A 15,817-nucleotide genomic window follows, 5' to 3' on the forward strand; every position below is an offset into this window, starting at 1 on the left:
GTCGTGTGGCTATTGGTTGGGACGTTCACTCTGGTCTCCGCTCGCGATGCACGGCTCTGACCCCGACAGGGGGGTCGGGACGGATCAGCTGTTCGGAGCTGCGGGCGCTCCAGGGTCCGAGCTGGGGGGAAGAGCCGGGTTAGGGGGGTCCAGGGACTGGGCTGGGACAAGGGGGCTCGGAACTGGCAGAACCCAGGGTGGAGCTGGAGGCTGGGCTTGGGGGGTCAGAGCCTGGGCTGGGCTAGGCTGAAGGGGCTTCATGGGGGGCGCCAGTTAGGGAGGATCTGGGCTCAGGGATCCGGCTGCTGGGCTGGGCTGGGCAGAGGGGATCTGGGGGAGATCTAAGGGGGGCTCTGAGCTGGGGCCTCAGGCCAGGGGGAGACAGGAGGGCCAGGCCAAGGAGTTTGGGGGCTGGGCTGGCTAGGCTGAGGGTGCTCCGGGCTGGGTGCCCTGTGCTGTGGGGAGATTGGGGGCAGCAGGGGCACTAGGGAAGAGGCCCTAGATCTTGGGCCTTGGGCCGGCTCAGGGCTGGAGCTGGGCCCTTAGGGCAGGACTGTGGATCCCCCCGGCAGCCCCTGTGCCAGACCCCGCACCGAGTCGCTCCTGCTGCCCCCCGTCATCCCAGGGCTCCCTGCTGGACGGGCCGAGGGCAGGAAGGGGGGTGCTGAATCGGGTGCTTCCTGCCTGCAGGGCTGTGAGCCCTTGTGCCCAGACCAGTACGGTGTGAGGTCCCGGCCCATGTGCCCTGAGAGCCCCAGAGCCCTGCTCTGCAGTTGGCCCAGTGGCTCTGCCACAGCCTCTTGCGGGTCGCTGCCTGGGCTGACACGGGGTTGTGGGGCTTTGCTTCTCAGGCATGCGAGCGGGCGGGGATGGAGCGCCAGGAGCCGGGCTGCCAGAAGCAATTTGAGGCCGCTGTCAGAGTCATCCAGGGCCTGCCCAAGAACGGTGAGTCCCCATGCCGTGTGGCTGGGCTGTCATGGGCCTTGCCGAAAGGATGCTGAGATGGGTCTCCGGGTAGCAGAGACCCAAGCGTGGTTACTGGGGACTGGACAGAGCCCGGGGAAGTGTCCAGGACAGATCCGGGCTGTGCTGGCCCAGGAGACGGGCTAGACTGGAGCTAATTTACTGCCTCATCCTCACCCTGCGTCCTGCCACAACTCCCCCTCCCCACGGGTAGAAAGGCCAAGGACTGGAAGGTCGCTGGCCTCCCTGCTGCCTGCCTCTAGAACTGGCCTGCCGCAGACAGGGCAGAGGCAGGCTGAGCTGCTGCCACCCGGGGTGTACTGGGCCCCGGGGCTCTCAGCCAGCACTTTGCTCTTGCTGGGGCAGGTTGTAGTGTGGCTGTGCTTAGAGCCTGCAGTGCCGGGAGGCGGAACCTGGGGAGATCATAGAATCATAGAATAATAGGACTGGAAGGGACCTCGAGAGGTCATCGAGTCCAGCCCCCCGCCCTCAAGGCAGGACCAAGCTCCGTCTACACCATCCCTGACAGATGTCTATCCAACCTGTTCTTAAATATCTCCAGAGAGGGAGATTCCACCACCTCCCTTGGCAATTTATTCCAATATTTGACCACCCTGACAGTTAGGAATTTTTTCCTAATGTCCAATCTAAACCTCCCCTGCTGCACTTTAAGCCCATTACTCCTTGTCCTGTCCTTAGAAACCAAGAGGAACAAATTTTCTCCTTCCTCCTTGTGACACCCTTTTAGATATTTGAAAACCGCTATCATGTCCCCCCTTAATCTTCTTTTTTCCAAACTAAACAAGCCCAGTTCATGAAGCCTGGCTTCATAGGTCATGTTCTCTAGACCTTTAATCATTCTTGTCGCTCTTCTCTGCACCCTTTCCAATTTCTCCACATCTTTCTTGAAATGTGGCGCCCAGAACTGGACACAGTACTCCAGCTGAGGCCTAACTAGTGCAGAGTAGAGCGGCAGAATGACTTCACGAGTTTTGCTTACAACACACCTGTTGATACAACCTAGAATCATATTTGCTTTTTTTGCAACAGCATCACACTGTTGACTTATATTCAACTTGTGGTCCACAATTACCCCTAGATCCCTTTCTGCCATGCTCCTTCCTAGACAGTCGCTTCCCATCTTGTATGTATGGAACTGATTGTTCCTTCCTAAGTGGAGCACTTTGCATTTCCCTTTATTAAACCTCATCCTGTTTACCTCTGACCATTTCTCTAACTTGCTAAGGTCATTTTGAATTATGTCCCTATCCTCCAAAGAAGTCGCAACCCCACCCAGTTTGGTATCATCTGCAAACTTAATAAGCGTACTCTCTATCCCAATATCTACATCATTGATGAAGATATTGAACAGTACGGGTCCCAAAACAGACCCTTGCGGAACTCCACTTGTTATCCCTTTCCAGCAGGATTTAGCACCGTTAACAACAACTCTCTGACTACGGTTATCCAGCCAATTATGCACCCACCTTATCGTGGCCCTATCTAAGTTATATTTGCCTAGTTTATCAATAAGAATATCATGCGAGACCGTATCAAATGCCTTACTAAAGTCTAGGTATATGACATCCACCGCTTCTCCCTTATCCACAAGGCTCGTTATCCTATCAAAGAAAGCTATCAGATTAGTTTGGCATGACTTGTTCTTCACAAACCCATGCTGGCTATTCCCTATCACTTTATTACCTTCCAAGTGTTTGCATACGATTTCCTTAATTACCTGCTCCATTATCTTCCCTGGGACAGACGTTAAACTGACCGGTCTGTAGTTTCCTGATCTCTAGTGCTTGGCAGAACACAAGTTAAGTCCTAGGCAGGCTGGTTCTACAGCAATGGCTCTAGTTAGTACAAGGGTGCAAAAAAGGGTCCGTATCAGTTAAACTGTGTGACATGGCTGGGTGCCCCTTCACAGTCGGGTCTCCGACAGTAGCCGTGTTTTCATGTCCTGACCTGGCAAATCCGAATTCCATTGGCAATTACACCAGGGAGGATAAGAACAACAGATTAATCCACATGCTTCAGGCCACGCTCTGATCACCAGTGGGCGGTCAGGAAGGAATCTCTCCTTTGTGGGGGATTGCAAAAGTAGGCGTGTGTATGCAGCCCAGGAGACGCCTCCCTTTCCGGTAGCACCCTGCACTGGAGGGTGGATGGAGTTTGAATCTGTTGGTTCTGACAGTTTTTACGGGCCTGACCTGCCCCATCCCCCAGGGTTTATTAGAGGTGCAGAGCACTTGCACTTCATATTTATTTATGTGCCTGTCTCTGGGCCGTCCCACCCCGTGCTGGAAAATCTTGGCCCTGATGCACTAGGTCATGTGAAATTTCAGCTTGCACGTGAGAGGAGAAAAGCAACGTGGAAGATGTCATCTCTGGTGCTTTCTGGGCAGCCTCAGGTTCCAGGAGTGTTCCCTCGTCGTTTCTCTCCCATATTCATAGCACCTTATGGTATATGGGCCTTCTCGCCCCAAAGCACAAACACCATCGCCCACCTCTGAAGTGCGGCTGTCTCTGGGGTGGGATGCAGCTGCTAGTTAACAGCGCCCAGCAACACGACGCACCCTCTGCACTTTCCAGATAAAAGTGCCAGTGGGAGAGTTAGGGAGGCAGAATGTAACTGAGTGGGAATTGGACCCGGGTCGTGGTTAACACCCTGACTCCTGAGTCCTTCCGTGATCAAAAGGTCGCCTCAGCTCCGTGCCTCCTCCGAAGGGCGGAGCTCCAGCAGCAAGGGCTCGGCTGGCACCTCGCTGAGGCATGGGCTCAGCGCCCCACCGACAGGGTCACGGTAATGGCGGGGGTGGGGAAGTGGCTCATGGTCTGATGGCTTTGCCTGGTATCCTAGGGTCCTACCGCCCCCCCTACGAGGTGATGCTTCGGTTCTACAGCTACTACAAGCAGGCGACAGTGGGCAGCTGCGAGGTCCCCCGGCCTGGGTTCTGGGATCCCATCGGCCGGTATAAGTGGTAAGGCTGAACCGTAGCAGCCTGGTGTGACTGTGCTGCCGTGTTCGGGGGCGTCAGTCACGAGCCGTGTGCTTGGCAGGGACGCGTGGAACCGGCTGGGGAAGATGCCCAGAGAGGAGGCCATGGCCGCGTATGTCTCGGAGATGAAGAAGATCGCTCAGAAGGTACAAGTCTGCCTGCGGCTCCTGGGCTGCTGCACTCGGGGACACGCTGGACCAAGGGTCCTCCACTAGGATGTTCAACTTCGGTTAATTGAGTAGTCGATTCACCTCGGGGATTCTTATTGGCTGGTCGACCAGCCGTAGTCCCTGCAGCCCGCGCGCTCCGGCCCCACTCCCGAGGAGCCCCCGGCCACTCTGGGCTCTGTGTCAGAGGCAGCAGCGCCGGGCACCAGCCGAGTGGCTGCTCCGCTAGGGGAGACAGTTTAAAAACCAGCTCCCCTTGCAGACCGGCTGCCTGTCGCCCGGGGACACCGGGGTAGCAGCCCCTGTCCGGAGAGGGGCTGAGCTCCCGGACCCGGCACGAGCTGGAACTGAGCCAGGCTGCCTTCCCGCCTGGCTCCTGACGCACTTCTAATGCAGAGCCGCAGCAGGGGTAGGTCCCGGACCCGGCGTGAGCCAGGACTGAGCCGGGCTGCTGGCCGGCCTGCTCAGAAATGTCCTGCCGGAGGGGAGGGGAGTAATGCTACAGACTCTAGGCATTTCCAATCAGCGTTTGCTTATCGGTTAATCGAATACACGACTACATCCCCGGCCTCGACGCCAGCGCTAGGGGCGAGCAGGCCCACGGCTCACGCTGGCTCCGCTGAGGGCTCTGGCTCAGGCGGGCCTGGATTCAGTCACCAGGAGGTGGGGAGGGCAGGCTGCTGGCAGAGCTGGCGAGGGCCCCAGGCCGGGGTCACTGGGTGTCCTGGCAGAGTTTTTGGAGCCCGCTTGCCCCAGGCACCCTGCCCAAGGCAGCTCTGCTGGGCCTCCCTCTCCCAGCCCCCGTGCTCCGCCCCAGGCTGTTACTCTCCTCCGCCGGGGGCTCTCTCCAGGTCATCGACACGGTCCCAGCGGGCGAGACGTCTGAGGACACGTTTGGGTTCTTCAAACCCCTCTACGAGGTGATCCACGACATGCCCAGCCCCCCCGAGTCCTTCTTCAAGAAGGCTGGTAAGTGTGGGCGGGGGGAGGGCTTGGAAGGCTGGCTGGGCCAGGACTCCCGGGTTCTGTTCGTGGCTCTGCCACTGCCTTGCTGCGAGGGCTTGGACAAGCTGCTTCACTGCTCCATGCCTCAGTTTCCCCATCCATAATACTTCCTTCTTTGGTTCCCGCATGCCTCGCCTACGAGGGAACAGCTCATCCCTTCCAGCTCCCAGCCATCCTTGCCAGGTACTGATCTAGCCCTCATCTCCGTAGTGCCTCACGATCCACACTGTGCAGGTGGGAAACTGAGGCACTGGGGAGGAAGTGACTGCCCAGGATCTCACAGGCAGTCTGTGACAGAGCAGGCATTGGAATCTGGGTTCCTCTGTCCCCTGCTGCTGCTCTGACCATTGGGCCTCCCTTCCTCTTCCTGTCACACTGGACGACTGGGCACCGCAGAGCCCTGGCCAGCTGCATCCAGCAAGCTGGCTCTGCCCGGTGTGGGTGTGAGCCGCGCAGCCTCTCTGCTGCGGGGGCAGAGAGTGGGGAGGGAGATTCCAGGGACCTGGAGGGGCTGCCGGGGGCCTGGGCCTGAGAACATGCCCCCTTTCGATTGCTCCGTGTGTCTGTGAGAGCCTGGGACCCAGCTGTCCCATGCGCTGGGGAGCTCGGCCAGTCTCCCCTGGGCCGGGGAGGGTGGTTACATCCAGGAGCCTCTGACCTACCAAACGTCAGCTCCGCTGGCTTCCTCGCCGGGAGGTTCAAACCAGCGTCCCTCCAGCTGTCCCCCGCTGCCCCAGTGTGAGGGCACACGCTGGCTGTGCCCCACAGACCGTGGGTCTGGCCATGGCAAAAGAACCCCAAACAACCCCCCACCTGACTGAGGAGGCGACAGGCGCTCCCCACATTCCCCTCGCACACCAGAGCCCGGGCCGGCTACTAGATCTTGTGGGCCCCTCTGAGCTCTAGGGTGGGGCCAAAATGAGGGGTTCAGTGTGGGGTGGATGCTGGCCAGAAGCCGGCTTGGGGGCACGGAGGGTTGGGGATCTGGGAGGGTGGTGGCTGCAGGAGCAGGCTGGGGGTGGCAGGGATGGGCAGGAAGTAGGGTGCAGAAACGGGGTGGGTTGAGGGTGCAGAAGGGCTGGAGTGATGCTGTGGGGGAGCCCCAGGCCTTGGGGGCTGGATTTGGCCCCCGGCTGCTGGTTCCCCCCCCTGCTGAGGGGAGCGTGGTCTGATTTTCAAGTCAGTGCATGGTCTGTGGCCCCGGGGGTTAGAAACGTGCCCTGTGTAAAGGCAAGGCCTAAGCCACCGCCCGCCCCAGGGTGTCTCCTTTGGGGCAGCCGCATATCCCCCGTAAACCCGCCCACGTGTAGCTGAGCGGCCCACGGGGGGCTCTTGACTCGGGCGTGGTGCAGGGTGAGCGGAGGCTCGGCTGCCAGGTGTCCGGTTTTCACCTGGACAGTCCAGTATTTGTGGGCCCTCTGGTAAAAAAACCCCAGAAAATACTGGACGGAAGGCCAGCAGGGACAGTCTTCCCCTGCTGCATCGGGGGGGGGGGGTGTGTGTGTGGAGGGAAGCGGGGAGATTTAAAGGTGCAGTGACCCTTTTTTTTTTTTTTTTTTTTGGCTCAACCAATTTTTTTCCCGTCATGTTCGGGATTTTTTGTGGAAGTATCTGGCAGTGCCAGAGGAGGCAGCCTCTTAGTGGCTCCGTTGGTTTTTAACCACTGATCCAAAGCAGGAAGGTTTTAACAACTAGCCTGGAAACGGGCCTGTTGCAGCTCCGGGTTGAAATGGGAGCGCTCGCTCCATGCGTGCCTGGGTCGGGAGCGGTCCTGCCTGAGTTCTCCCAGGGATGTAAAATCCCGTTTAATCAGCGAACCACTTACAGTAGGGGTCACCAACCAGGAGATCAGGATCTACCGGGAGATCTCGGAGCCTCTGACGGGATCCTGACTGGTTTGGCTGGGAAGCTCTCAAGTGCCTGCACTTCAGTCGCCCTTCCACCCACTGTCATGCTGCTCCTGCCCTCTGCCTTGGGGCTGCCCCTTGGGAGCCTCCTGCTCGCTGTGCAGAGTGTGGGTGGGGGAATGGGGGTGCTGATGTCAGGGGGCCTCCTGTGTCCTGTCTCCACACAGAGAGCGTGGCAGTGCAAATCTCCGTCACACTCACACACTGTGTCTCTGTCATGCTGCCACACACACACTGTCCTGACCCAACACGTACGTGGGGGTTGTCACTACGTTTACTGCTTGCAAAGTTAGGGTGCATTAAAAGGAGCATTGCCAGCAGATCCAGAGATGTCATCATTCCCCTTTCTTCGGCTTTGGTGAGGCCACATCTGGAGTACTGTGTCCAGTTCTGGGCCCCCCACTACAAAAAGGATGTGGACGCATTGGAGAGGGTCCAGCGGAGGGCAACCAAAATGATGAGGGGGCTGGAGCACATGACCTATGAGGAGAGGCTGAGGGACTTGGGTCTGTTTAGTCTGCAGAAGAGAAGAGTGAGGGGGGATTTGAGAGCAGCCTCCAACTCCCTGAAGGGAGGTTCCAAAGAGGCTGGAGAGAGGCTGTTCTCAGTGGTGACAGATGCAGAACAAGGAGCAATGGGCTCAAGTTGTGGTGGGAAAGGTCCAGGTTGGATATTAGGAAAAACTATTTCCCTAGGCGGGTGGTGAAGCCCTGGGCTGGGTTACCTAGGGAAGTAGTGGAGTCTCCATCCCTAGAGGTGTTTAAGTCTCGGCTTGACAAAGCCCTGGCCGGGTTGATTTAGTTGGGATTGGTCCTGCCTAGAGCAGGGGGCTGGACTTGATGGCTCCTGAGGTCTCCTCCAGTTCTATGATTCTAAAGTGGGTTCTTTGGGTTTGTTTCAGTTGCTGGCTGGTCTGTGCATTTCTCTCTTACGCTCACGTGTCATTCTTTGAGTAGCGAGTTCTGAAACGCCAAACCTGGCGTGTCTGGAGTCATCGTCCCTGTGGCAGGTGTGCTCCTGGAGGTGGCTGGCATGTCCCTGTGATGGTCAGAGCAGGGGGCAGGGTGTCCTGCCGACACCGCTCCTGCAGCTCCCATTGATCAGTAATGGAGAACCGTGGCCAGGAGAAGCTGCGGGATCGGTGCCCGTAGGTGAGGGGCAGGGCAGGGCACCATGGCAGCTGCTTTCGGGGGTGGTGCAGGGCTGAGCCTGCCTTGGCTCTGCAGCTCCATCCCTGAGGCAGCTGTCTGGCCACTCCCAGGGTGGGACTTGAACCCACTACCCTGCCCTCCCCAGGCAAGTACCCTATGCCCCTCGAGAACCCTCCCCACTACCAGAGGGGCCCTTGTCCTGCTTTCCTAAGGCAGGAGCCAGCTCCGTAGCTGGGGCTGGCTGCCCAGCTTTTGCCTGGCTGAGTGGAGGAGAGTGGGACTGAGCATCCACCCTGTGCTCATGCCCTGTCCCCGAATTCACTGGAGATCCCATCCCACCTCCAGGGGGTCCCTTACCCTGGCCTGGCCGGTCCGTGTCACGGCGAGTTGGTGCCGTGGCGGCCTAGGGGTCCCTGCGGGGCACAGAGATTTGGTCCTCGAGGGCTCTGCAGAGCAGCAGAGGAAGCGAAACGAGGGGGGATGGGAGCCGGGTTGTTAGCAGTGCGGGGAACTCGCCCGGGCCACGGCGGCTCCGAGGTGGGGGGCTGTTCCTGGGAGCGATGCGCTGGTCCGGCAGGGATCGTCTCCGGCCTGGGGTGAGCTCAGTGGCCTTGGAGTCTCCGGGCCCCGTTTTGGGCTGAGGGTCAGGGTGTGGTCTGGGAGGGGGCCTGGGCGCCAAGCCGTGTGGGCCGAGTCAGGGCCGTTCCCGTGGGTGGCAGGGAGCCTGCGGTGGGGCAGCGTTTCCACCTCTCTCCTCCTGGGCCGGCTGAGGCGCTGCCTTTGCAGCCGGTGGAAATGCCCCGGCCTGGCGTTGGCTGGGCTCCCAGAGGGGGCAGCCCTGGGGGCGAGGGGGGCTCGGAAGCGCTGGGTGATGCTGTGGGCTGTCGGGATCGGGGCCAGGGAATCTCGGCCGACTCCTCCCGCTGGGCGCTAACGGGCCAGTGCGGCAGGCAGAGGGGAGAGCGACCAGGAAGCCAGGACGGCCAAGCAGTGAGCCTGTCGGGAGCGGCCTGGGGGACCCGGCGTCTGCTTCACCCCCCCCCGGGCCGAGCAGAGCGTGTCCCCCGCCGAGCCTCGGCTGAGCCACCGTCTCCTGTTGCAGGCCGGGAGCTGGGCCAGGCTGACGCGGCCCTCGAGAGCAGCCAAGTGCCCAGCGACTCGGACAGCGAAGCCTACGGCGACCCGCTGGAGCAGGCAGAGCCCGGTCAGGTAACACGGCACGGTCCTGCGGCCGGAGACCCCCCTTCCGCCGAGCCAGTGCCCTGCCCCAACCTCGCACCCCCACCGGCCGCGTCGCCAGCGCCCTGTCTGCCCTGCCTCCTGAGTTCCTTCCGCACTGGCCCTGCCTGGGGAGCTGTGTCCCCCCCCCCCGCCCTGCCTGGGGAGCCCTGCCCACTCCCCCCTTCCAGCCTGGGGAGCCCTGCCCCCCCCCACCCTGCCTGGGGAGCCTGGTGCCCACCCCTTCCAGCCTGGGGAGCCCTGCCCCCCCGCCCTGCCTGGGGAGCCCTGCCCCCCCCCCACCCTGCCTGGGGAGCCTGGTGCCCACCCCTTCCAGCCTGGGGAGCCCTGCCCCCCCGCCCTGCCTGGGGAGCCCTGCCCCCCCCCACCCTGCCTGGGGAGCCTGGTGCCCACCCCTTCCAGCCTGGGGAGCCCTGCCCCCCCGCCCTGCCTGGGGAGCCCTGCCCCCCCCCACCCTGCCTGGGGAGCCTGGTGCCCACCCCTTCCAGCCTGGGGAGCCCTGCCCCCTCCCGCCCTGCCTGGGGAGCCTGGTGCCCACCCCACTCTGCCTGGTGAGCCCTGCCCCCCGGACACCTGCCCTACAGCCCTGTTCCGCGGCCGGCCCGTCCATCCTGGGCAATGGTGGGACCGGCCCCCCCCTGGAGTTGCTGCAGAGCTGCCTGCAGCCGTGCCCCCCTCGATTCCTTGTGGGTGCGGGGGGCTGGGAGCCAAGGGCCCCGGGGCCCTGCACTGCTTGGGGCAGTGGGGGGAGCCCCAGTCCATGTGCCATGTCTCAGTGGCAGCCCCCTCCCCCCAGCTGGCCCATGGGCAGAGCTTGGGCTGGTTTCCTGTAGCTGGGGAGGAGGCGGGGCCAGTGGCATTTATGCAAATCCCGCTCAGTGGCTCTGCCCCCCCCCCCCCAGGGGTTCTGTGCTGCCCCCGAGCCGGAGGGGCCGGGTGCCTGCTCCGCTTCCCGCCGGTCCTTGGCTTGCCGGGGCGGGGCCGCCCCATCGCGGAGCAGCTGTGGGGAGGAGCCTCCTGCGCCGGCCTGGGGCTGCCGGGGCCGGTTCTCGGGGAGGGGCAGGGCTGCTCCGAGGCAGCAGTTGGGTGTCCCCTGGAGGTGGGGGAGCAGGGGAGGAGGGGGGCGTGGAGCCCTGGCTCTAACCACTAGGCCTCTCGCAGCTGCAGCTCTTGACCCTGAACATCTGTGCTCAGGAGCCTCATGCAGCCCTTCCCTCTCGCAGGCCGGGCAGCCCCTGAGCAGCCTGGATACCAGGGCGGGGCGCGAGTCCCTGGCCCGAGCGCCCGTCACCCCCGGAGAGGCAGGGCTGGGCGCAGGCGAACTGGACGGGAGGAGCAGCGCCGGCCCCCAGCCAGAGAGAGGTGGGTGTGGCGGGGTCCGGGGAGCAGCCGCAGCCTGTGCCAGGCCCCCTGCCCCGCTGCCTGGGGCTGCCCCCTGAACTGCACGGGCAGAGGCGTTTCCAGCCGGCCTGCCTGAGGGGCAGCCGCAAGCCCCCAGCGCCCAGGGGAGGGGGCCGCGCGGCGCCTGATGGATCGGGCCATGGAAGAGCCCCGCCCCTCCCCACAGCGGGTCAGCGAGAGCTCGGCCCCGTGCCTGCCGAGCTACCAGCAAGCCCCGAGACAGGCCTGCGGGCTGCCCCCCCCTCCCCCCGCCTTCAGGCTGCGAGCCCTGCCCCTCCCCCACCCAGCACCATCGCCCCAGGCCCTGCCGCACCCCCGGCCATGGGCTGGGCCTCCCCCTCTGGGCGGCGGTTTCTGAGCAGCTCCCGGGCAGGTCTCTTCCCAGCAGACGGCCCCCGGGCGCCTTTGCCCTCTGGCCTCCCAGCCCTGCGGAAGGCGTCGGCAACGGGGCAGGGTCTAGGGACACAAGCAGGCACAGGCCTCTGCACGGAGGTCACTGGGTTAGGTCTTGCAGCACCTCATCACCCCTTCCGGGGGGAAACCGAGGCACAGTGGGAAACTGGGCCCAGTCCCCTGAGCCAATGGCAGAGCTGGGCCTGGCACCCCGGGCTCCTGGTGGACAGCCCTGTGCCCTCCCACCCGACGCACCCTGCGGGCGTCTCGCCCGGCGGCCCAGCTGCAGTGGGAACGGGCTGACGCTGGCCATGGCCAGGCCCTCTCGCAGCACCCCCAGGCTGGCGTTCCAGGCCATGCTCAGGTGCAGGTTGGCTGCTGCTGCTGCCGCTCGGGACCAAGCCGGGACTTCCCGGGCCCTGGGCTGTAGGGGCCGTTGTGGCCCCCCAGCTGCCCTGCCCCACAGCGCAGGCCTGAGGCTCCCCGGGCTCCCCATCTAGGGTGCCAGATGGTGCTGGGAAGAGCCACCTGGGTCCCTTGGCCCCTGCCTCGCGGATTGTGAGCCCCCGGGGCTGCGCCTGAGCTGAGCTGGGAGCCGTGCAGGGACGGCAGCTGAGGAGGGACGTTGCCCCACGGCCAGGCCAGGCCACGCAGGGTCCCCAGCTGGGCCCTGTCCCGTGCAGCCGACGTGGCAGGGCGGGCGCTGGCTCCTGCCTGCAGGAAGCAGACTCCATCCCCGGCCCGGCTGCCTGGCCTTGGCAGGTTAATGTGTAAGCCCTGGGGGTGAGGCCGCCCTGGGGCAGGGTGGGAACTCGCGGGGCAGGGGGGTGGCTCTCTGGGCTCCGCTGCGCAGGCCCGGCCTAGTGTGCAGCCGTAGCTCCTGAGCCTGCCTGGCTGGGCCCAGGATCCCGCTGGCTCGCGGTGGCAGCGTCTGCCGTGTGGCTAGGCCCCGAGCCGGCTGCCTGGCACCAGGACAGCAGACTCTGGAGTCTGGGAGCCGGAGCCTCTGCCCGGCCGCGCTCTGCGCTGTCCCTCACCGGGCCTCCCAGGCATGTTCCTGCAGAGCAACTTGCTGGCTGGGGCCTGTTTCCCCCACGGAGGCAGGACCGGTTCCCTGGGCAGCCCCCCAGCCCTGGGCAGGCCCGTCCCCCACGAGGGGCCTGCGGTGCTGGGGCGATGTGTGCCCCGCCCCGCGTGTGCTGGCAGGGCAGGCTGAGCGGCCGGGCGCCGGGAACACGCCAACGTCCCAGCGCCCGCCGTGCTGCCTGGTGCGTCGCATGGAGCCTGCTGCGCGGCCGCGGTCCGGGGCTCACCCGGCCCCTCCTGAGGCGGGAGAGCGGCCAGGCGGCAGGGGCCGAGATCGAGTGCTTGGGACCAGACGGAGCCGTGCCCCCCAGCAGAGCACGTCCGTGGGTGCCTGACAGCGGCTGGCCCTGGCCTTGCGGGCTGGAGCCGGCCTGGGCCTGCCGTGTCCCCTCTGACCTGCCCCTTGTCTGCTTTTCCCGCCCCACAGGGCCGCAGGCTGCCCCAGGCACCCGGGGATCCAGGGACCGCGCTGACGCTGCCCCGAAGGGACCCGCCGGCGCAGGGCTCCCGCCGGAGCTGGACGTGCGGCTCCTGGGCGCCGTCCGTGCCCTGCAGGACGACATGCAGAGCGTCCTGAAAAGGCTGAGCCGTCTGGAAATGCTGAGCGCCCCGCAGGTACGTGCGCCCCCCGGCACGCGCCCCCGGGTACGCGCCCCACAGGTACGTGCCCTCCCCGGCACGCGCCCCCGGGTACACGCCCCGCTTTCCAGCCAGGACATCCCCCCGCATGCACATTCCCTTGGTTAAAGTCAGGGGCTGGGAGTGGGGGCGGGGTTGGGGATGGAGTGGGGGTGGGAGCAGGGCTGGGGGCGGGGTGGGGGTGGGGGCGGGGTGATGGTAGGGGCGGGGTTGGGGGTGGGGTGGGGGCGGGCTGGGGGAGGGATGGGAGGTGGGGTGGGGGCGGGGGCGGGGTTGGGGGTGGAGTGGGGGTGGGAGCAGGGCTGGGGGTGGGGGCAGGGGTGGGGTTGGGGGGTAGGGTGGGGGTGGGGTTGGGGTAGGGGCGGGGGTGTTAGGTGGGGGCGGGGCGGGGGTGGGGTGGGGGCAGGGCTGGGGGCGGGGTTGGGGGTGGGGGCGGGGGCAGGGGCGGGGTTGGGTGTGCCCGTCAGACCCGAGGCTTCACGCAGCCCAGTGAGACCTGGAAAAGGCTCCGCTGGGGCCAGTGCAGGGGGCTCAGGCCAGGCTCCGAGGGGCTGTGCTCGGCACGCGAGGGCCCGTGGCGCTGGGCGGGGGGGCAGCGCGGCAGCGGGACTCTGGCACCGAGTCGCTGGGTGACCCCGGCCGGCCGGGACCGGGCTCCCCGGGGGCGCGGAGCCTCGGGCTGGCGTGTGGCGCCTGAGCAGACGTGGCCTGAGGGAGGCCCCGTGAGCCGGGATGCCCTGGAGCCCAGGCAGGGAGGCGGCAGGTGCTGTTTGTACCCAGCAGTGAAGGGGCGGCCGGGCTCCCGTCGCTGCACCCGGCTCCCCAGCAGCACGGAGCCGCCCCCGGCCAGCGCCGAGCTAAGCCCCCTTCTGTCTTTCAGGGGCAGGCGCCGGAGTCCGGCCCTCACCGCCCGGCTGGCCTCGCCCGGGCAGCAGGTACGCTCGTGCCGAGACGCGCGGGGCCCCGCGCCCGGTTTCCCGCTGTTCCGCCGGCTCCGGGTCCCTTGCTGCAGGGGGGGGGGGGGCTGGCAGGGCTGTCCCTGGGCAGGAGCTCCGGGAGGACAAGGACTCGGAGGCCGGAGGAGGAAGGAAGCGGGTCGGGCCTGGCTCCATGTGCAGCGGCGCTTTGAGCAGCCCCAGTGGCTGGGAGCCGGAGCCTCCGCCCACCCAAAGCCACCTCGGCAGCCCAGGCCCAGTGCCCCAGGCAGGTCCCCACGGGGGCAGGGCCGCTGGGCCGGTGGAAGCGGGGGGCTGGGCCTGGGGTGAGTCTCCACTGGGGTGGGGCCCTCCAGCGAGCGGCAGGCTGGGTGAGCCGGGGCCCCGAGTCCTGCCCTCGGCGAGGTGGGTGTGACCCGATGCGCAGAGGCCACGGCCCCGCCGGAGGGAGAGGGTGGCGCAGCCCGTGGGGTTACTGACGCTGATGAGCAGCAGCCGCCGTGCGCCCCGGCCCCTCGCCCGCCCTGCGCCCTGGCCGCCCCGCTGGGCCCCGGACTAAGCCCCGGCGCGTCTCCTCCCTGCAGAAGCCGCCCCGCGGGCCCCTGGTGGGCTCTGCCCGCACCCTGCTCTTCCTGCTCCTCTGGCCGTTCGTGGCCCAGTGGCTGCTGCAGCGTTGGCGCAGGGCCAGGTGAGCGCCACGGGGAGCCCAGCCCCTCAGCGCCAGGACTTGGCCCCAGCAGCACGAAACTGACGAGGTTCTGCTCCGGGAGCGGGAAGGGAGAAGGAATCCAGCGGCCCCCGGCCCGGCCAGCGCCTCCACGGACCATCCAGACCGGAGGGGGCCAGGCGAGCGTGTGCTCCCAGCGCCGTCAGCGCAGTCGCGGGGACCCAGCTGGGCCTGGCCCAGCCCTGCTCTCCGCTCAGACGCCGTTTCGGGGGCGGGGGACTCTGGCTTGAGACCGGACTGCAGGCCCCGTGGCCTGTCGCCGCTCACACCCGCCACGTGGCAGCGAGCAAACGCCCCATTAAAGACAAGCAGCTCTGCCGGGCTTGTGGATTTCGTGGCTGGGCCGTGGGTGCCGCGAGCGGGATTCTAGTCAGCCAGCCTGCCAGGGGACAGACCCCAACCAGAGGCCGTTCCCCTGCGCTGCCAGAGCCTTCACCTGTGACCTGGAACGTCCCCTACGCCCAGGTCCTCCCTGTATGCCTGAGCTCAGGGCCCGGCTCTCCCCCCTGTACTGTGGGGTACCGGCATGGCCGTGCGGTGGGGACGAAGACACGGGAAGGGCTGTGAGGGGCCGTGGGCAGGTCGTGCGGGAAGCACCCCAGCTGGGACGGCTGCCTCGGGCCTTCTGGCGCGGTTCTCGGGGTCTGTTCACCGTGCCAGGCTGTATCCCCTCCCGCCTGTCTTGTGAACTCCTGGCGGTGGCTGGGCGGCTCAGGGGCTCCCCCGGGGCTCAGGGCAGGGACCCGGGATTTGGCGGGGGTGGCCTGGTGCAGAGCGGGGGCCGGGCTGTCCCCGGGTTGGCCAGGCGAGAAGCCCCTGAAGTCGCTCCGTGCTCACGCTCAGGGGCAGCTTGTTGGCAGCTGAAGTCTCCGACTCTTCGGCTGCGCCGAGCTTGCTCCAGGCCCTGGCCGCAGGGGCTCAGCTGGGCTCCCGGGACGTGCTGGCCCCGTGGCTCCAGAGCTCCCGCTAGGCCCAGGCCCGGGGGGAGACGGCAGGACAAGCCCGGCCCTTTTGGCAGGGGGCCAGGAGAGGAGCCGGGGCGAGTGCACGAGGGTGGGGAGACATGGGCAGGGCCAGGGTAGGAAGGGGACCAGCCGGAGCTGGTGGGGATAAGAGCAGCGGAAGGGACAGTGGCAGGAGGAGGAGCGGGATGGGGGGGGCCTCGTTCCCCTCCAGGCCCCAGCAGCCGGCGGTGGAACCCG

At 65.6% G+C, this 15,817-nt stretch overlaps 1 protein-coding gene across 4 annotated transcripts; it reads left to right on the plus strand.

Annotated features, from left to right (window-relative positions):
* On the plus strand, positions 1 to 14,937 carry ACBD4 (acyl-CoA binding domain containing 4). Of its 4 annotated transcripts, none has more exons than XM_075911289.1 (10): positions 1 to 114; positions 852 to 945; positions 3,827 to 3,947; positions 4,027 to 4,111; positions 4,984 to 5,101; positions 9,298 to 9,404; positions 10,658 to 10,796; positions 12,742 to 12,929; positions 13,834 to 13,888; positions 14,473 to 14,937. In XM_075911289.1, exons 2-10 carry the CDS (start codon positions 870 to 872, stop codon positions 14,637 to 14,639), a joined length of 1,056 nt encoding a protein of 351 aa, XP_075767404.1. In that variant the 5' UTR covers positions 1 to 114; positions 852 to 869; the 3' UTR covers positions 14,640 to 14,937. The 4 variants fall into 4 exon arrangements, with proteins under 4 accessions (XP_075767404.1, XP_075767406.1, XP_075767407.1 ...); XM_075911290.1 differs by having other exon boundaries at positions 102 to 138; XM_075911291.1 differs by lacking the exon at positions 13,834 to 13,888.
* Positions 14,938 to 15,817: the final 880 nt, after the last annotated feature.

This window comes from Pelodiscus sinensis, chromosome 29, assembly GCF_049634645.1.
Source record: "Pelodiscus sinensis isolate JC-2024 chromosome 29, ASM4963464v1, whole genome shotgun sequence".
Lineage (NCBI taxonomy): Eukaryota > Metazoa > Chordata > Testudines > Trionychidae > Pelodiscus > Pelodiscus sinensis.